The following is a 22058-nucleotide window of genomic DNA, read 5'->3' as shown; positions in this document are numbered from 1 at the left end:
TACTAGAGCTAATAAATGAGTACAGCAAAGTAGCAGGTTACAAGATCAACATTCAAAAATCTGTAGCATTTCTATACACTAGTAATGAACAAGCTGAGGGGGAAATCAAGAAACAAATCCCATTTACAATTGCAACTAAAAGAATAAAATACCTAGGAATAAATTTAACTAAAGAGACAAAAAACCTATATAAAGAAAACTACAAAAAACTGCTTAAAGAAATCACAGAAGACCTAAATAGATGGAAGGGCATACCGTGTTCATGGATTGGAAGACTAAATATAGTTAAGATGTCAATCCTACCTAAATTGATTTACAGATTCAATGCAATACCAATCAAAATTCCAACAACTTATTTTTCAGAAATAGAAAAACCAATAAGCAAATTTATCTGGAAGGGCAGGGTGCCCCGAATTGCTAAAAGCATCTTGAGGAAAAAAAACGAAGCTGGAGGTCTCGCGCTGCCTGACTTTAAGGCATATTATGAAGCCACAGTGGTCAAAACAGCATGGTATTGGCATAAAGATAGATATATCGACCAATGGAATCGAATAGAGTGCTCAGATATAGACCTTCTCATCTATGGACATTTGATCTTTGATAAGGCAGTCAAGCCAACTCACCTGGGACAGAACAGTCTCTTCAATAAATGGTGCCTAGAGAACTGGATATCCATATGCAAAAGAATGAAAGAAGACCCATCTCTCACACCCTATACAAAAGTTAACTCAAAATGGATCAAAGATCTAAACATTAGGTCTAAGACCACAAAACAGTTAGAGGAAAATGTTGGGAGATATCTTATGGATCTTACAACTGGAGGCGGTTTTATGGACCTTAAACCTAAAGCAAGAGCACTGAAGAAGGAAATAAATAAACGGGAACTCCTCAAAATTAAACACTTTTGTGCATCAAAGAACTTCATCAAGAAAGTAGAAAGACAGCCTTCACAATGGGAGACAATATTTGGAAATGATATATCAGATAAAGGTCTAGTATCCAGAATTTATAAAGAGATTGTTCATCTCAACAACAAAAAGACAGCCAACCCAATTACAAAATGGGAAAAAGACTTGAACAGACACCTATCAGAAGAGGAAATACAAATGGCCAAAAGGCACATGAAGAGATGCTCAATGTCCCTGGCCATTAGAGAAATGCAAATCAAAACCACAATGAGATATCATCTCACACCCACCAGAATGGCCATTATCAACAAAACAGAAAATGACAAGTGCTGGAGAGGATGCAGAGAAAGAGGCACACTTATCCACTGTTGGTGGGAATGTCAAATGGTGCAACCACTGTGGAAGGCAGTTTGGTGGTTCCTCAAAAAGCTGAATATAGAATTGCCATACGACAATGGTATTGCTGGGAATATACTCAAAGGACTTAAGGGCAAAGACACAAACGGACATTTGCACACCAATGTTTATAGCAGCGTTATTTACAATTGCAAAGAGATGGAAACAGCTGAAATCTCCATCAACAGAAGAGTGGCTAAACAAACTGTGGTATATACATACGATGGAATACTATGCAGCTTTAAGACAGGATAAACTTATGAAGCATGTAATAACATGGATGGACCTAGAGAACATTATGCTGAGTGAGTCTAGCCAAAAACTAAAGGACAAATACTGTATGGTCCCACTGATGTGAACAGACATTCTAGAATAAATTTGGAATATGTCCTTGATAACAGAGTCCAGCAGGAGGTAGAAACAGGGTAAGATAATGGCCAATTGGAGTTGAAGGGATACAGACGGTGTAACAGGACTAGATAGAAAAACTCAAAAATGGACAGCACAATAATACCTAATTGTAAAGTAATCATGTTAAAACACTGAATGAAGCTGCATCTGAGCTACAGGTTTTTGTTTTGTTTTGTTTTGTTTTGATTTTACTATTATTACTTTTATTTTTTTCTCTATATTAACATTCTATATCTTTTTCGGTTATGTTGCTAGTTCTTCTAAACCAATGCATATGTACTAAGAAATGATGATCATGCATCTATGTGATGATGTTAAGAATTAATGATTGCACGTGTAGAATGGTATGATCTCTAAATGTTGGGTTAATTTCTTTTTTTCCATTAATTAAAAAAAAAAAAAAAAGAGAAGGGATAATTGGAGCTGAAGGGATACAGACTGTACAACGGGACTGGATATAAAAACTCAGAAATGGACAGCACAATACTACCCAATTGTAATGCAATTATGTTAAAACACTGAATGAAGCTGCATGTGAGGTATAGGTTTTTTGTTTTTGTTTTTTTTGTTTTTTTTTCTTTCTATTATTGTTTTAATTCTTATTCTGTTGTCTTTTTATTTCTTTTTCTAAATCGATGCAAATGTACTAAGAAATGATGAATATGCAACTATGTGATGTTATTAAGAATTACTGATTGTACATGTAGATTGGAATGATTTCTAATTGTTTTGTTAATTCTTTTTTTAATTAATAAAAAAAAAAAAGAATTAATGATTGCATATGTAGAATGGTATGATCTCTAAATGTTGGGTTAATTTCTTTTTTTCCATTAATTAAAAAAAAAAAAAAAGAGAAGGGATAATTGGAGCTGAAGGGATACAGACTGTACAACGGGACTGGATATAAAAACTCAGAAATGGACAGCACAATACTACCCAATTGTAATGCAATTATGTTAAAACACTGAATGAAGCTGCATGTGAGGTATAGGTTTTTTGTTTTTTTTTTTTTTTTTTCTTTCTATTATTGTTTTAATTCTTATTCTGTTGTCTTTTTATTTCTTTTTCTAAATCGATGCAAATGTACTAAGAAATGATGAATATGCAACTATGCGATGTTATTAAGAATTACTGATTGTACATGTAGATTGGAATGATTTCTAATTGTTTTGTTAATTCTTTTTTTAATTAATAAAAAAATTAAAAAAAACAGAAAATGACAACTGCTGGAGAGGATGTGGAGAAAGAGGCACACTTACTCACTGTTGGTAGGAATGTCAAATGGTACAACTGCTATGAAAGACAGTGTGGCAGTTCCTCAGGAAACTAAGCAGAGAATTATCATATGACCCAGCAATACCATTGCTAGGTATCTACTCAGAGGACATGTGGGCAAGGACACAAACGGACATTTGCACACCAATGTTTATAGCAGTATTATTTATAATTGCCAAGAGATGGAAACAGTCAAAATGTCCATCAACAGACAAGTGGCTAAACTAACTGTGGTATATACATACAATGGAATATTATGCAGCTGTAAGACAGAATGAAGTTATGAAGTACGTAACGACATGGATGGACCTTAAGGACATTATGCTGAGTGAGATTAGCCAGAAACAAAAAGACAAATATTGTATGGTCTCACTGATGTGAACTAGCATTAGTGAATGAACTTGGAGAATTTCAGCTAAGAACAGAGACCATCAGGAGATAGAAATAGGGTAGACATTAGGTAATTGGAACTGAAGGGATACAGATTGTGCTACAGGACTGACTGTAAAAATTCAGAACTGGATAGCACAATACTATCTAACTGTAATACGATAATGTTAGTACACTGAATGAAGTTGAATGAGAGAATGATAGAGGGAGGAGGGCTGGGGGTACAAATGAAATCAGAAGAAAAGGTAGACAATAAAGACCGAGATGGTATAATTCAGGAAGCCTAGAGTGTACAATGATAGTGACTAAATGCACAAATTTAAAAATGTTTCTGAAAAAAAAAATGTTTCTGCATGAGGAAGAACAAAGCAATGTCAGTATTGCAGGGTGTTGAAAACAGATGGTAATTAATATTTAAAACTTTAACGTATGTGTGAGACTAAAGCAAAAAATGTTTATTTGGTACAAAATTTATAATTTGACTAGTGCATTTCCTAATATAAGTCATGTAGACAGCATGAACACCATAAGTACATGGAACCTTGAGTAGGGCATAAGAAACTGTAGCTTTGTCCAGAGTGATGCCCCAATAAACCCCAGAGTGCTTGAACAGTGAATAAAAAAGTATTTGCAATGTCCCCTTGGGGGAAAAGCAAGAAAGGGGGGAAATTCAACTTTTCCCATGTGGAGACAGTTGGTGATGAGAGAACTGTTGTACCCTTCACCGAGCCAGCACCCTAGATCCACTGGTCACATTCTCCTGAGTGCTTTCTGGTATGCTTGTCCATTTTGGTATGCTTGCCCATGGGTTAATTTCTGAGCTCTCCTCCATCCTTCAAGCTATTCCTACTTGTTTCAGCATGCACTGCTAATTAAATACCTAACAACCAGATGTGATCCCACAAACTCAAGTACTGGTAATAGCTTTATGCTTTTGCTCTCATTAACCATCTCATTTTATTCCTAACGTATCTTATTGAGCAGTTAACAAAAGCTTTTGCTATGGTAAAATAAAAGGGATATCTAGATATTACAGATAATGAAAGGGAATACTCACAAATACCTCCTGCCTGTATGAGCATAATTTGGGACAACCCTCTTTGAAGAGCGATTTGGCTTAAATACCAAATTGTAAAATGCACATACCCTTTGACCCAGCAATTTTACCTTGACAAATTTATCCTGAAGATGCACAAAGATACATCACTACAGAATTGTCTGTAGTAGAAAAACACTAGAAACAACTTAAACATCCAACACCAAATAGTATAGCCATACAATGGAATTCAATACAGCAGTAAAAATGAGGAAGTGATAATAGCTAATGCTTGATGATAACTACACACCGGGCACTCTAAGCACGCCACATGCACTGTTTCATTTAATTCTAACAACAACCCTACTAAAAAGGTGCTGTGTTTAGCCCAATTTACAGGTGAGCAAAGTGAGGCACAGAAAGAGCCAGCACTACCTCTAAGTGCTACTTACCTGTGCGAAAGGCTCTGAGAGGCGGCCTCCTTAAAGATTGCAGAAAATGGTGCAGGGCAGTGTTTTCGCAGTGGAGGAGGCTATAATCAAGCAAAAATAACCATTAAATATATTTTTTTAATTAAAAAAAGAAAATATTAGCAATACAACTAGCAAAATTTCAATACAATCTATAGATTAAATAACAGTATTGGGTATATGTTAATTTCCTGGATTTGACAACTCTACTGTGGTTATATAAGAAACTCTTTGAAGGAAAAAGACTAAAGCACTTCAGATTAAGAGGCATCAAGTCTACCACTGGCTCTCGAGTGTTTCAGAAAAAAATAAAAAATACATATATGCTCATATACACACACATACACAGAGAGAGAAGAAAGCAAATATCATTAACATTGGGATATTTGGATAAAGTGTATTTGGGAATTCTATGTACTATTTTTATAACTTTGCTACAAGTCTGAAACTATTTCAAAATAAAAAGCTAATTTTTTTTCTTAATTAAGCATAAGATCATGTGTTTCTGCACCAAAAAAGAAGAGCTGTACTAGTAAATATCTGAACGCCTATCATTAATGAATTTAATATTTCAGGGGGTCGAGAGTTTTAACATTTTAAACATTTATACTAGGAAAAAATGGAACAATGTTGAACTATTCTAATATATTTCAACTCTGGCTGGCTCACATCTCTTGTGGAATGCTACTTTGATACCATGAATAGGTTTCAAATGTTCTGGAAGAAAATCATGGCTTTAAGTATGAGAAAATATTGTTTCTCTTCTTTGTTTCCTCTTCAACACTTTTATTCCCGGTGGCAACAATGACTGTACCATTAAGTAAGAGATTAACCTTTAGTTAACAATTGGACCTTTCCCTAATCAAAGAGCAAATATTTCACTTTCATTTCAGATAACACTTTAGTTTCCCCAAATATTGGCTTAAAATCTAAAGTCAAGAAATTATAACCTTGTTAGTAAGCTTCTATTTTTTCCATTGACTACTTTTATGATGCAGTAATAATTTACTCTATTATAAACTAAGTGTATAAATTGATATTTTGTGAAATATAGATTTGCACGTATGAGTAAACCATTATTCACAATGGATTAAAAGTAATAAATTTATGAGTAAACAATTCACAATGAATTAAACAATAATGTCTACACTTGTAGAATTTAAGTATCTTATAAACATTCAATTTAGGTATGTACATTTTTTCACATGAAATTTCCTTGGTTTCAAAAGTAGGCAGCTCAGCCTGTGCTTATGCTGAGTGTTCAGATAAAGGACCACCTTTCTAGCCATATGTTCATATGTTCCACAAGAAACAATAAAGATAAAATGAAAAAAATTTCCTTGACTTAAAAACATCTCACAGCATGGTGGTAATATGGCTGAAGTGATAAGTCTACTTACAAGCAAACTAGACTTGGGTTTAGAGAAACCATTTTACCATGGCAACCACCACCCCTAAGGCCAGATGGTTGTACATCTATTAACACAAAGAACAGTGCATTTCAGTATATGAAAGTTCTTTCAGCATTGAACAGTGTTCATCTCTTAGACTGGATACTCCCATGACAAAAGCTGAGAGCCTAAAGCTCTGCTATTCAAACAGACTTAGAACAGGAAGCCTAAAAACTGACTAAAGGGCACACACTGTTGTGTTCTGTATGTTGCTGTGTGGTATGCTCCAGAATACCAAACCCCCTAACTAAAAGAATGCTTGCACAGTGCCTCATTTATCCACTGTAACTGCATTCTTCAGATCCATCCTCCCCATCATGAGCCCTGCCTGAGAACAGAAAGAGTGCCTATAACGCACACTGCTGCAGCCACAGCTCCTGGAACAAATGAGGAAGGTTCGGGAACATTCAGTCCTACCTCAAATGGGAGGAAAGCGCTAGATTTTAAGTTATAACTTGGAAGTTCAAGTACCTGTTCTACGACCTACTATCTGTTCTTGGGCAAAATGACATAATCTCTCTAAATTTCACTTACATCACGCCAACAAAAAACAAGGTTTGTCACCCGCCCTATTTACCTCATAGGATCAAATGAGCCCATTTTTGTGATATCACTTTGCAAACTGGGAAGGATTATATGAATTTAAGGAATTCTCACCACTGACCTAGTATAAACACACAATTGTATTCATGAGGTAAAAGAATCATTCTTTTCTTGAAAATCATTCCAGTTCTTGGCAAGACAATCATTTTCCTCAAGAACGACCAACTTCCGGACAAAAGAAAGTGGAGTATACATGATGTTGGCTCCTGGTATATTTGTGATCAAAACTACTAAAATAAAGGTGTTTCTACAGACCCAGGGGAAATTTTGATCCTTTAACCTATTTGTAATAATACTTCATAAACATTTAAGGGTGACCCCAATTTTAAAGACAGAGACAAGGAGTTTCAGGTGGATCAATATGTATGGGACATCTGTCATATAAAGATCACTCAGCAAGCTGTCAACCAGTACCTTATACAAGTAAAAACACAGAACAGCACAGACACATGGAGAATTAATTCAATGTCATGAGATGATCTCTAATGCATTTAGAGGTAAATGTACACCAGAAACTTGAAATCAATATTCACACACCACTGGGACAAAGGGCTGGGAAATCTTTGGGCCAGGGCTTCTGAACCTTTTGTATTTCATAGCACACATAAAACATTAATGTTTTTATGGTGCCCTGGGGTAAACTTATAAGGGAAGAGCATTCTTCTAGCTCCAACAAATTCTTATTTCCCCAGAGAAGGGGGTACTATTGTTATTACAGATGTACTTTAGCTGTTTTGATGAACTCTCACACTCACTCCAACAGTTTGTTTATAACAACTTCTTAATCTCCTTTTAATGAAAAGGCAGAATGGCACTTCCTCACCCCATGACCACCAAACCTTGCCAACTGTCCCCATATATTCTACCTTCCCTTCTGCTAACCCAACTCTGCTCTAATGCCATCTCTTTTTCACCTGTGCACTGGATCCTGACCTACCAAGGATTTTTACATACTCTCCCTCTTGTGCCTTCCCTTCAAGTCCATCAGTTTTTCCCTTATTACTGGGGCTTATTCCTCTCAGCATATGAAGACTGTCAATTCTCCAATTTTACATAAATACTACCCATCACGCCTCCTTCTCTAGTTTCCACCTCACTTTTCTGCTCCCCTTCAAGAAAACTCTTAAAAGAGCTGCCTGAATTCACTGCACCACTTGAATTTCCAGCACTTTGCCTCTTGTCAAGGTCACCAATGACTTCCATGTTGCCAACACTACCACATACTTCTTAGGCCTTGTTTTAACAGTTGATTCGAATGGACAACTTTGTACCCTATGTCTGTGCCTAGTCCAATGCCCTTTGCCACTGGGGCTGGCTTTGATTCCCAGAAGAGAAAGTGATTATTTTTCATCTCTAATCCCCTATCATGATGGCTTCTGGGTCCATGTTTTTCTTCCATCATCTCTGGTCTCTCCTCAAAACTCCTTTGTGAATTCTCCTTTGCTTCCTGACTTCTAGATGTTGCCATACCCAGGGCTCAGACCTCTTTTCCATCTATGCTTTCTTCCTAGACATGCTCATATAGTACCATGGCTTTAAATAGCCATACGTTGATGATTCCTTCACTGTTTCCTCAGAAACCACTAAATCTGTAATTCCAATTGGCTACCTAACATCCTTACTTGGCTACCTAATAGTCATCTGAAACTAAATTTACCCAAAATAAAATTCTTGACCATCTAACTCACCTTCAACTTACTCCTCTACCAAGAGAACCTCTTGGTAGAACCTCCCACCTATGGCAGAGACCAATCAGCTGTTCACCAAACACTGTTCCTCCTCTTCCTGGGCATCTGCTAGACTACATTTTTCAGCCTCCCTTGCAGTAAGGTGTGGCCATGAGGACTACTTCCTTCTCCAGGCATCCCCCTTTCGCTGCTTGGAGAACTGCTGCCCCACTGATTAGGGACCCAACTTGGGATTCTTCAAGGGCAAGAAATGAACTTCTCCTTTAAGTCACTGGGACACTGGGGTTTATCTGTTTACAGTAGCAGCATACTGTAATTATGAAATAGGCATCACCAACCACCCAGCTACTGAGGCCAAAATTCTAGGACTCATTTTTTAGACCTCAAGCCCCCAGGATCTCTTACTCAATGACTGCAATAGCCTTCTACCTGCTCTCTCTGCTCTCGCTCTTGGTTTTCTATATCGTATTTGCCACACAACTGCCAGAGAGATCTTTTCAAAATAGAAAAGAAGACCATACTATTCCCACTGCTTCAAAATCTGAACTTTTTGCCATGGCCAATTAGACCCTTTATGCTTGATGCAGGTCAACTTCTCAGACCTCCTGCTGCTTTCTCTCCTCCTCCTCATCCTTCCTGCCACTCCTATACACATCACACTTGTACCTCATTCAACACCTCTGCATTTGCTATTTGTTCTACCAGGCACACCCATTTCCAATGTGACTCACTCCCTCATATCATTTGGTTCTCAGCTCAAATGTGACCTCCTCTGTTTGGTTTTTCCTGATACCCTATGCCCCAAAGTTGCTCCTCTCATGCACTCTCTAACCCTTTACTTAGCTCGTTTTATTTTTCTTCACAGTACTTCTTACTACTCAAAATGAATGGATTCTATATCTATTCATTTGTTTACTGCCTATAGCTCTCTGAGTACAGGGTTTATCTGACTTCTCAGAGGACTTCACTGTCAACAGTGGATACTAAGTGGAAATTAGTGGAGCAGAGTGGTTGGAAAGGGAGCTCTGTGTGACCTTGGGCAAGTGACATAAACCTCTCTGTGCCTTAGTTTTCTCATCTAAAAATGAAGACGGTAATGGAATCTGTCTCATAGGAGTATTGAGAGGATCAAATGATAAAGCTTGAAAAGCTCTTAGTATGGTGCCCAGTACAAAATTAGTGCACACAAACATGCACATACATATTTTACCCAATATATATTTATTTTTGCATCTTCCTTCTTTTCCACTTAAAATATCAAGGACTGTCTTCTATGCAGGGTCATATAGACTTACTCATTCTTCTTTTACTAACTGCATAAACTTCTTTTGTATGGATAGATCATCATTCACTAATAACCCCCTACTCTTAAGCACTTGGAGTCTTGCCAATTTTTTCATGATTAGATTTTAAACAATGCTGCAAAGAACATCCCTGCATGTCCATAGAGTGCTTCACTGGAAGAACAGGGATGAGAAAGAAAAGCTGGGGGGCAGGTGAAATGGACCTCAGAAATTCACTCATTTCACTCCTATACACACCATATTTGTGCCTCCTTCTACACCTAGAGGAGGTGCTGAGACCCAGAGAGACAAGTGGATAAGTATAATCAAATGCCTTTTCTACATGGTGAACTAATCTGGGCATCCTACAAGCAGGCGATTAAAAGCCATGATTAAGCACTCAAGTCTGATTGTGTGGCTTAAGTCCCAGCTCTATCACGCATTAGCTATGTAACCTTAAGCAAGTTGCTTAACATACTCTAAGCCTAAAACCTGTGAGAACAGCGTCTGATCACATATAACACCCAGCCCAAGGCCTGGCCCCTAGTTATGTACTATTATAGGTAAGAGTTGATATACTCCTGACACACATTGGGATGACCATGTGGATGCCCACTCTGACTGGTCTGTGCCCATACTGTTACTCTTGCAAAATATTTTAAATCATTCCTAGTGGTAACATTTTAACTATAGTCCTTGCATCTCTTCTGCTTTCTAAAGTTACAAAAGTTCTTCTAAAACTGAATTAACACTCCCTATGTGCTAATAATTTTTTGACAGCCTTATTCCACATTCTACCTTGTATTACTTAGATTTAATTAGTAAAGTGTTCCCCTTCTCTCCTATTAAACTGTAAAGTTTCTTGAACACAAAGACCTATTTTACTTTTTTTTTTTTTTTTTGTATGGGCAGGTACTGGGAATCGAACCTGGGTCCTCTGGCATGGCAGCAAGAACTCTGCCTGCTGAATCACTGTGGCCCGCCCAAGACCTATTTTAAATATATCTTTGAATGTCTCCATTCTCCCCACTTTCCCAATGGTTCCTGGCATTGCAGTCTGCCGTGAAAGGAATGACATAAATATTTTAGAATGTAGGTATTACACAAGCAATCACCTCTCGGGATTCTATTGCCCAGACTTGCCTGAACTTAAGAATCATCTGGGGCACTTCTAAAAAAAATACAGTTGCCAGTGCCCCAACTTACATTTGCTGAACATGAACTTGGAAGCAGGGTAGTATACTTGGAAATCTCTTTTGAATAAATATCCTAGTCCATTCTGTGGCCCAACAAATTTGGGAAACACTGCTCTAAATTATCACCTGAGATCTTGCTTTCTTTTGGTTTTATCACCTGTCACGCATCACACAGTTATTGAAAAACTTCCCCACCATATAAGGCTTACATGTACATGTCCCACAAACAGACACTACTTTACTGGAAACTCACGGATATGTCATCTTCTTGCGCGGGTGTGTGTGTGTATGTGTGTATTAATATAGTTTCTAACTTGACATATAATACCTTTGAAAATTAAATGTTCTTATTATACTCAAATCCTTGTCCCTTCCACCCACTGCACTTAAATCCAGTCTTAGCTACCTACACTGAAACAAAAATATGGCTTTTTTATTTTTCCTTTTTAAACGATGCTCAGTGAAATACATCAGCCTCACCACCATTAGAAGTTATTTTAGGAGTATCATTTTTTAGTCTTCCCAACTCATGACACAGTTTAGATGAGCTCATAGCTGACTCATAAACAGCACTTCTGCTAATAACATTGAAATCACAGAGAACCCCCCTGTCCAAAACCTAACAGTTACTGTCACACTGCCCCATCCTGAGGGGGGGCTACACCATTTCTGTACAGTTATGGATGAGAGAGAGAGGCTTTCAGATAAAGTAATGATGGTTTCTGTTTCCTTCAGTCCAAATTCAGCGTCTCTTTACTCTCCCAAACTATAATGGTAACAGTCACCTCTGGTCATAGGGCAAGCTTTGGTCAACACTAAGAAAGTGTTGTGCTCGGAAACACAAAAGTACCGAGCGTCTCTCAAACCTTGGCTCTTTGAAGTGACACCAAGCAGACGCCTGTGAGTCAGAGCTATCAACATTTTAACCCATTTTCCCTGTGTCCATAGCTCCCAAGCTATTTCTGGACCATAACTGCCCTCACAGTGCGAGAGGGCCTAGCGTGAGAAAAGCAGGTAGGTATTCGGGTCGGCTTCCCGGCTCTTCTACTAACCTGCTGGGTGAACTCAAGCAACCCCCTCCCTCTCAGGGCCTCAATTACCCCAACTCCAAAAAGGAACTGCTAGAATTCGATGACACCCTTAGGTGTCTCCAATTCTAACCTAAAAACGCTGAGGGTCACCAGGACAACAGAAACGCCAATTCTGTAACAGACTGCTCTGAGATTATGGAATCCAATCCTCTTACTTTAAAGAACCCAAAGGCAAAGTCCCGTGACTCCTATTCCAGTGCTCTTCCCACCCCACCAGGCTGCCCCTTCCAAGAACATGAATCCCTGAGAAAGACGCATCCTGTCCTGCCTAGATTCTACTGACATATTTTTTGCTCCTCACGCACTTCCACCTACCTGGTGAGGGCAACGCGAGAGCTTTTAGGCCAGACCCTAACTAAACCCCGACCGCGCTACGCGCCCGCACTCATGTCTGTTCCCGAGCTCGAGATGCAGAAGGCTCCGTCGCCAACCGGACTGTTCTCAGAAGCCCGCGATAGAGGAACAACTCTTCTCTCGAGACCCCACCTTGGCCCAGGCCTCCCCCCGCCCCCCACCCGCCCCGAGGCTGCTCCTCGCGCGGCTGTACCTGCTCCGCCAAGGCGCGACCCCACGCAGTAACCGCAGATAACGCTGCCCCGCGGACGCTGCCATCTTGTCTCCTCCTCGGCGGGCCACGCCCCCCTTTCTCACGCCGGGCGCCGCGCGCGTGATGTCACACGCCGCCGTGCTCACGGGGCCAATAAGGAGCGTGGGCGGTCCGGGGCGGAACCTATTAAATCCCGCCCACTGACTACGTCCCTTTCGCACCTGGCGCTTCAGGTGAGTTCCTTGCCTGCGAGTGCGGCTTCTCTAGTCGCCGGCGGCTTTCAGGACGCGGCGCAGCGAGATCCTTCTTGCCTCTGGTTTGTGCTTGGAAAATCTGAGTCACCCACGATCCGAGAATGTCGTTTAAATGATCTAACTCGCTCATTTTACGCGTGGGGAAACTGAAACCAACAACGACTTAGCTGCCTCGGGTATTAAGCACTTTCTAATTGTCAGGCCCTGTTCTGAGCGCTTTGCATGCATGGTGTCCTGTCATTCTTACCTCCCACCGCTGTACCGCCAAGGGAGACCAGTGGTAAGGGGTCTTGGGTTACTTGGAAATACAACTAGACTTCACATTAGGTGCTGAGGTGATGGTGCTTGCTCTTGAAATGGTGTCTGTGCAGGCGCAATTTGATTCCCAGTTGTAAGGGAAAATCGAGTTTTCAGTAGGACTTGCTGGCCCTGAGACGTTCTGCCCGTTGTACAAATGAGGAAACCTAGGCTCAGAGAGGTTAGGCAACTTGTCCAAGGGCCCACAGTTATAAAGTAGAAGAGGCAGAATTTGAATCCAAGTCTCTGGTTCCAAAGTGCATGGTCTAAACATTCTGCCTTTTCAGTCCTTTGCCTTGAAACTGGCTAAATTTGGGTCCAAAATCTAAAGGCATACAGCTTCATCCTTTCTGCTAAGTTGTTATGACAGTTAATTGTCTTTCCCAGACATTTGACATAGGACAGGGGTAGGCTGCCTGGTGTGTGGTTATTTAAATCCAACCAGGGCATAACCAGCTATTTCAGGGAAAGTAGCAGGCATTAGGTCTGGTATGGGAGGGAAGGGAGACATTCCCCAGGAAAGAAAAAAAAACATGATATAGAGTTGTTGCTTTTCAGGTTCTTTGGCTTTTTTTTTTTATTGTGGTAAAATGCACATAGCATTAAAATTAACCATTTTAAAAGTGTATAATCCAGTGGCATTTAGTACATTCAGAATGATAAAGTAGAGAATTGGTTTAAACTATTCAATTGAGAGTAGTAACTCAAAACCAGGGGGGAAAGTTATTTCAAAATAAAGCGCATTTCATCTCTGTATTTCTACTATTCAGAAACTCAGCAACTACCTACCATTGGCTTTTTCATGTCAGCCACCTTGGCTGGCTTGGTAGGTCAAACCTCCCCAGCAATCCCTCAAGTGGTTATCTTTGGGGCAAAGTTCAAATTCTGGGAGCTCTTGACACTACTGAGGTAGGTCAGGGAGATAGAGGCTGTAATAGGTCCCTTCAGAAGACCTGTCCATAGTAAAATGCACAGGGAAGCTGGACTGATGCAAACCAAGAGGCCCGGCAGTAATAAGGAGCTGCCAAATGGAAGGAAGAAACCCAAACACTGGAAAACAAAGCGAAGGGCAGAGTTAAGGGACTATGTAAACTTGAAATAGACCAGACTCTGATTATATTGTGACATGTGCAACCAGAGTTGCCCAAATAGAGTTGTGATTATCAGAAGCGTTGCCCAAGTACAGCAGCAGTTGCTCTGATGCTATTAAAAATTTGCCAAGATCCTGGGCAGGGCAGGGTGGCTCAGCAGGCAGAATTCTCGCCTGCCATACTGGAGACCCCCATTCGATTCCCAATACCTGCCCATGCAAAAAAGAAAAAATTGCCAAGATCCATCTGAGATGATACTAGCAGACAGTACAAAGCTTTTTCAAGTTTCCGTACTGCCACTCTGCTCCAATTTAAAAGTAAAAAAATAAAAATAAGATGCCACTTAGAGAGGTTACAGTAGTCTAGGATTGAGTGAATAAGTAAATATATTATAGGTAATCAGAGCCACCTTCCCATGGTCCCTACATTCCAAGGAGGGATTCCAAGGAGGAGTGTAGGGAGCTAAAATGAACATTGTGGATTGGATTAGAATGGGAGGTACCAGTGCAAACTCATGGTTTTTATTATTTATACAAATAAATGATTACTGAAATTAAGGTAGATATGTGTATGTTTCCTAGCTTTGCCTACTAAGAGGCCCTCCAGCTAATAAGTCTGCCTAGCACCCAGAGCTTGGTTTCTAAAAACTATTTTCCCACAAAAGGAACAAGAAATCCTTGGAAAAAAAAAAAAAGGCTGATTTCAGGCCTGGGGTAAAGAACAACCAAGATGAAGCTTAAACATCTGACATCAGTTAAGAAAATGTTCAAAAAATAATGGAGATGGGATGCCAACCCCCAACCAACATCATTCCTGTAAACCCTAAAGAAAACCCACGGTCTATCTGAGACTCTTTAAAAATTTCACTTACTAAGTTTATTTTTCAGAAACCTATAACCTCTGGATGGTTCCTAGGCCAGATAAGTTCTGAAACCCAGAGTTACCAGTCTCTCCAAGAACATCAACCAGTTGCATCTCTCTCCCCTATAATGTCAATACCCCTTTTCAACATGAAGAAGTTACAATGGTCAATAGGTCATTCCCTAAAGATTGGAAGAAGGATCAAAGGAGAAGGAGGAGTTGTAACAGAGAAGATAGACTTTAACAAATGAGTATATTGCTGAGTCATTATATTGCTGTTTCTTTTTAGTCTTCAGTATCTTGAGCAGCTAGAAGAAAATACCTGAAATTGTGGACTTGTAACCCATACCATACTTTGAAATTTGCTCTAAAACTACTTGTTAAAATGTACTTTGAAGGTGGGCTGTGGTGGCTCAGCAGGCGGAGCTTTCGCCTGCCATGCCAGAGACCTGGGTTCGATTTAACTGCCCGTGTTAAAAAAAAAAGAATGTACTTTGAAATTTATCGCTTTTTTGTGTATATGTTATGTTTCACAATAAAAAATGTTAAAAGAAATATTGGAGAAACATCAGAAGAACATGGGAACCATCTTGAAGGGGTCCCATTAGCCAAAACTGGGACAATTTGAGGAACAAAATAAATAATGAGAGAAATAGATTGGAAAACTACAGAATAAAATAAGAGTCCATGAGGCAATACTAATATTAAATAAATAAATAAAATAAGAGAAAGCGCATCCTTACAGTAAAGTCCCAACTAATATGGAAGGTTTAAGGAAATATGGAAGGAAAATCACCTAACGAAGACCACAGCAATAATTATTTCAGGCAAGAATTATTAATATATGGTAAAATTAGTAGGCAAAAAGTACAGTGAGAAACAGGATATTTACATAGTCTCAATATATTCCCCCACAAGATACTTACTAGTTACAAAGGAAAAAAAAAGACTTTATAGTGGAGAAACTTGGCACAACGACACCCTACACCAAGTGATCAAAATTCACTTTATCAGTAATTGTATTGAGATCACGCTATTCTATGATATTCCTGCCAAAAATGGCTAACCTCAACCAAATCACAAAAATGCATCAGATAAGCCCTAACTGAGGAACATTCTACAAAATAACTGACCAGTACTATTCAAAAGTCTCAAGCATGAAATACAAAGATTTGAGGACCTGTTCCAAATTAAAGGAAGCCCAAGTTCCTGAAGAAGTCTCTGGCTGCCTTGCAGTCTGGGGTTGTATGGACCATGGACTGGTGTGTATTCCTGAAGTACTGGAAATACAAGTTCGGAGAAACTTGGCCATCTAAATGCTTGGCTGAATTAAGTGCCTAAGTAGGATGTTGTGATAGTTAAATTCAGTTGTCAACTTGGCCAGGTGAGCATACCTAGTCTTGTTGCTGCGGACATAAGCCAATGGTACGTGAACCTCATCTGTTGCTAATTACATCTGCAGTCAGCTAGGAGGCGTGTCTGCTGCAGTGAGTGACGTTTGACTTAATTGGCTGGTGCTTAAATGAGAGAACGCAACGTAGCACAGCCTCAGCAACTCGGCATTCCTCATCTCAGCACTCGCAGCTCAGCCCAAGCCTTTGGAGATGCAGAAAGAAGTCACCCCAGGGAAAGTTGTTGGAACTCAGGGGCCTGGAGAGAAGACCAGCAGAGACCATCCTTTGCCTTCCATGTAAGAAAGAACCTCAGTGGAAAGTTAGCTGCCTTTCCTCTGAAGAACCAACAAAATAAATCCCCTTTTATTAAAAACCAATCCGTCTCTGGTGTGTTGCATTCCGGCAGCTAGCAAACTAGAACAGATGTCTTCTCAACAAACTGGAGTAAGTATGCAATTGGTACTTTGGTCTGGGAAACCATATGGTTCATCTCAAAGATTCATAAGGAAAATTGGTACTAAGTTATCTCTGATTCATTGTCCAAGAGTTCACTTTCAGCTTACCAGCCATGCAACATAATGGAAAACCAACCACCAAGGAAAGGATGAAGTGGCATCTTCTGCTGATATTAGATGGGTTAGCGGAGAGAATGAGGAGTGTTCAACATGATTAAGGACAAATGTCAGGTCAAGGCAACCTCTTCAGGATAAACTTTGCTTTGAGAAGCCCCAAGCAGGCAGCTTTCCATACTAAACCTGTATCAAGAAGAGCCTCAACGGAGGTCTATAATACTGGTGAATGACGAAGCACTGCAGAAGATCAATGCTCTTGAAAATGAACTTGCCACTCTCAGAGCTCAAACTGCCAAAATTTTGAACCAGCAGAAGCAACAGAATCCATTGCAGGTGACTTGGAGTCTACCACACCTGTTAACACAGTACCACCCTTCCTTCCACTCCACCCACCCACTTGACTTCCACCACTGCCGCCTTCTCCCCTCCCTCCAACAGGGTTTCATCAAGGTATATCTGCTATTGCTCTGATTAAAGAGCAAAGAGAGAAAAAAAGTCAACACTGGAAAGACTTGATTTGACATGCCAAATATGCTAGAAACTCTTAAAGATATGAATAGTGTAAAACTTCATTCATAAAAAGATCAGAGCAAGAAGGAAAATCCAACAATGGACTTTACTGGCCTTACTGCCCTCACTGCAGAGGCTCTGAAAAAGAAAGTCTTATTAGTATCAGAATGATAGCTGAAGTGAATTTGAAAAAATAATTCCGAAGTCTGAATCACAGACCAGTTCAGAAACAGTGTTGTTTGGACCACACACCTGCTGAAATCTAAAGGAAAAAATGTAGTCTTTCTGTTGAACCCAAGACTGAAAAACAAAACTGATGAAATATTTCCAATACCTAAATAGACAGTGGGGTGAGAAAAACTATCCTGGTTCAGCTGTTGGTTAGGGTTAAGAGAAATCAAAACTCCTTGGTAATATACCTGACTTTAGTATTTAATAGCCTCCTTTTAAAATTAGTTAGAGGAAGAGAGTTTGGTGGTTCCTCAGAAAATTAGACATAAAATTACCTATGACCCGATAATTCTACTCCTGGTATATACCCCAAAGAACTGAAAGCAGGGACTTGGACAGATACTTACACATCAACTTTCATTGCAGTATTATTCACAATAGCCAAAAAGTGGAAGCAACCCAGTGTCCATCAACCAATGAATGGATAAGTAAAATGTGATCAATCCATACAATGGAGTTCAGCTGTAAAAAGAACTGAAGTGCTGGGTACATGCGACAACATGGTTGATCCTCAAAGACATCATGTTGAGTGAAATAAGCCAGGCACAAAGGGCAAATATTGTATGATTTATCTTACATGAAATACTTAGAATAAGCAAATTCATAGAGAATAAGCAAAACAGTCATTACCAGGGGTGGGATGGTGGAGTTTTTTTAATTTCATTTTTGTTTATGTTTTTAATGCAGTTTTATTGAATGCAGTTTTTTATTCACATACCATATAATCCCCCAAAGTATACAATCAGTGGTTTACAGTATCATTATAAAATTGTGCATTCATTACCACATTCAATTTTTGAACATTGTCACTACAAAAAAAATACATATGAGAATAAAAATGAAAATGAAAAAAGAATGCCCAAAACATCCCAGGCCTCTTATCCCTCCCCTATTATATGTTTATTTTTTGTCCTGACTTTTTTACTCATTTGTCCATGCACTGGATAAAGTGGTGTCAGCCACAGGTTTTCACAATCACATGATCACACTGTACAAGCTGTATGGTTATACAATTGTTTTCAAGAATCAAAGCTACTGGAATACAGTTCAACAGGTACAGTTATTTCCTTCCAGCTATTCTAATACACTAAAAACTAAAAAAGGAATATCTATATAATGCATAAGAATAACCTTCAGAATGACCTCGGGACTTTATGTGAAATCTCTCCATCACTGAAACTCTATTTTGTTTCATTTCTCTTCCCCCTTTTGGTCAAGAAGGCTTTCTCAATCCTATGATACTAGGTCCAGGTTCATTTTTAGGAGTCATTTCCCACATTGCCAGGAGATTTATGCCCCTGGGAGTCATGTCCCACAAAGGCGGGAAGGCAGGGTGTTTACCTGCTGAATAGGCATCAAGAGAGAGGCCACATCTGAGCAACAAAAGCGGTTCTCTGGGAGTAACTCTTAGGCATAATTATAAGTAGGTTTAGCATCTCCTTTGTGGGAATAAGTTTCATGAAGGCAAGCCCCAGTATCGAGGGCTTGGCCTATTAAATGGGTGGTCCCCAATGCTTGCGAGAATAACTGGAATTCCCAGGCGGGTAAGTTTAATATTTCTACATTTTCCCTCAGCCCCTCAAGGGGGGTTTGCAAATGTTTTTTTATTCTCTGCCAGAATTACTCTGGGATGTATCAGGGCATCGCACTAACCTGGACAAGCCAACAAGATCTCACACCCTGTTCAAGATTCCATGTAATTATGTGTTTGAATAAACTGACCATACAAGTTAAATTAGATAGTGTGTTGTAGAAAATATAAATTTTGCACCAAACGAACATCTCTTCCTTTAGTCTCACATGGAAGTTGAAGTCTTAAAACACAGTCAACATCATCCTTTACCCTTTAATCTGATTTACCTTAATTCTAACAAGATCTGCTTCATTTATATCCCTAATTGAAATATGTTCACTTTTTCAACTTTTTAAACGGTTGCTGTGTGGGATAATGCTGACTTTCAGAGCTGCAGAACTCTAGCTCTGAGTCTCAGGTGTCACACAGATGCTCAAAATTCCAGGGACTGACCAGGTTATAACCCAAAGAGCTCAAGAATGCAGAGTTTTGTTGTTGTTTTTTTTTGCTAAATGGGTATGAGTTTTTGGCTTGAGTTGATGAAAATAGCCTGAAAACAGATAGTGGTGAAAGTTACACAGTATTATCAATGTACTTCATATCAAAGAATTATACATTTAAAATGGCTAGAATGATTTTTAGTATATGTATTTTACCACAACTAAAAACAAATTACTTTAAAAAAAACCTATTTAGAGGGTGGGCAATGGTGGCTCAGTGGCAGAGTTCTTGTCTGCCATGCCGGAGACCTGGGTTCAATTCCTGGAGCCTGCCCATGCAAAAGTTAGAGGACTAAGCTATAAGAAAAGCACCGAGTTAATGATTTTTAGTTTGTTATATGATGGTCTATTCTGGAGCTAACCAGTATTCTAATCTTTTTTTTTTTTCAATCTCTCACTTTATTTTGTCTCATTTCACTCTTCCCCCTTTTGGTCAAGAAGGTTTTCTCAATCCCTTGATGCTGAGTCTCAGCTCATTCTAGGATTTCTGTCTCACGTTGCCAGGAAGGTCCACACCCCTGGGAGTCATGTCCCACGTAGACAGGGAAAGGGTGGTGAGTTTCCTTGTTGTTTTGGCTGGAGAAAGAGGCCACATCTGAGCAACAAAAGAGGTTCTCTTGGGGGGTGACTCTTTTTTTTTTTAATTTTTTAATTTTATTTTTTTAAATACCAAAAAACACCAAACAAACGCAAACATTCCTATTTTGATCATTCTGTCCTACATATATAATCAAGTAATTCACAATATCATCACATAGTTGCATATTCATCATCATGATCATTTCTTGAAACATTTGCATCTATTCAGAAAAAGAAATAAAACAAAAACAGAAAAAAATCTAATCTGTTTTTAATGAATAGCCAGGATGTTCATGTTTCCAGTCTTGAAAACAATTGTATAGAATTCAGAACTTAAAAAGGACATTTGTGGATTTTACTGGGGCTTTTATAATCCTAAACACAAATTTATTTGTGCAAATGCTTCATCAGCATATAGTTGGATAAAAACAGTTTACGTAAAAATTAGCAAGGAGGGTACTGGTGTTATCTTCACTCATTTTCAATGATAATTTATTGTTCAATGATGGAACAGCGGGTATAAGCACAAATTGTTGCAATGAATATTTGAGTCTGGACTCTTCTTGAACAGAACTTCCATTTTAGATTTGTCTTCCACATGTTCGTGGGGTTGGGGTTTAAGCAGGAACAGGCTGAGCTCAGTGCTGAAATTCCAGGAAGCTTTTAAAGTAAAGGGAATTAGAGGACCATGAAACTGTTTTCATTTCAGTGACGTCAAGTGCTGAGAAAGCACATGTAATTGCCAGATAGTGAGGAATCACATTATTGAATTAAATCCCGTTTTAAATGAAAGTCACAATGTACCATCTTCTTTTCTTTCTGTTTTGTGAATGGCATGGTAAAGATGAAAAGGAGTAAGAGGAGGAAGGAGGAAGACAAGGCTGTCAAAAATGATGACTACAGGAAGGAGAAGAATTTCTAGGCCACAGAAAAGCACATCAGTGAACAACTGGGGAATTCTGAGCCAGGGTCAAGAGTGCTTTTTATCAATATTAATGTCCTGATTTTGAGAGCTAAACAGTAGTTGAGATTAAAGGGTTCTTTAACTCTTATGTCTGCAGCTAGACTCTCAAACATTTCAGAGACAAAGGTTGATAGAAAGTAGACAGGGGTGCTGATACGTGGGGGAATCTGGATGAAAGCATATGGAAATCCTTGTACTTTTTTTGCAACTTATTATGTTTTGGATTATTTCAAAATTTAAAAAAAATTATGACCTGAAAAATCAAGAGCAAGCCATAAAAGTGGTTCTGAAATGAAAAAAGGAAAGTATCTACCACTGGGCTTCTACCATATGTCAGTCCCCATCATATAGTGTGGAAAAAAAACAGACACCAAAGCTCTCTTCCTTTGAGAGCTTACAGCTTACAGGGAAGACTAACACTAAAGGAACTGCAGTGTGATGAATAGTAAAAAAATAAGAATTAAAAAAAAAAAAGCTGCCCCTGACA

At 39.1% G+C, this 22058-nt stretch overlaps 1 protein-coding gene, 1 long non-coding RNA gene and 1 pseudogene across 10 annotated transcripts in view; 2 read left to right on the top strand and 1 right to left on the bottom strand.

The window, feature by feature from the left end:
• The window catches only part of PISD (phosphatidylserine decarboxylase), a 77505-nt gene extending 64656 nt beyond the window's left edge, over positions 1–12849 (bottom strand). For 2 of the 9 annotated variants that reach the window (XM_077160493.1, XM_077160502.1), the window contains exons 1-2: positions 12746–12779; positions 4869–4948 (exon numbers count right to left, since the gene is read on the bottom strand). Coding sequence is in view for 1 of the 9 variants with exons in the window: in XM_077160503.1 (XP_077016618.1) it covers positions 4869–4948; positions 12746–12810 (145 nt within the window). In the remaining 8 variants the exon portion in view is untranslated. Of the gene's footprint in view, positions 1–4868; positions 4949–12159; positions 12414–12513; positions 12722–12745 lie in introns of those variants that run through there. The other 7 variants (XM_077160498.1, XM_077160494.1, XM_077160497.1 and 4 more) reach the window with 4 other exon arrangements.
• Positions 12850–12909: 60 nt separating this feature from the next.
• The window catches only part of LOC143683943 (uncharacterized), a 39459-nt gene continuing 30310 nt past the window's right edge, over positions 12910–22058 (top strand). Inside the window, exon 1 of the long non-coding RNA XR_013175744.1 lies at positions 12910–12978. This is a non-coding gene — a long non-coding RNA (uncharacterized LOC143683943). The remainder of the gene's footprint in view (positions 12979–22058) is intronic.
• Positions 16406–18719, top strand: LOC143682149 (mitochondrial fission regulator 1 pseudogene; annotated as a pseudogene).

The sequence above is a fragment of the Tamandua tetradactyla genome, chromosome 5 (genome assembly GCF_023851605.1).
Source record: "Tamandua tetradactyla isolate mTamTet1 chromosome 5, mTamTet1.pri, whole genome shotgun sequence".
In the NCBI taxonomy this organism is placed as follows: Eukaryota; Metazoa; Chordata; class Mammalia; order Pilosa; family Myrmecophagidae; genus Tamandua; species Tamandua tetradactyla.
The sequence above is the reverse complement of the archived record's forward strand: the minus strand, read 5'-3'. Positions and strand labels throughout refer to the sequence as shown.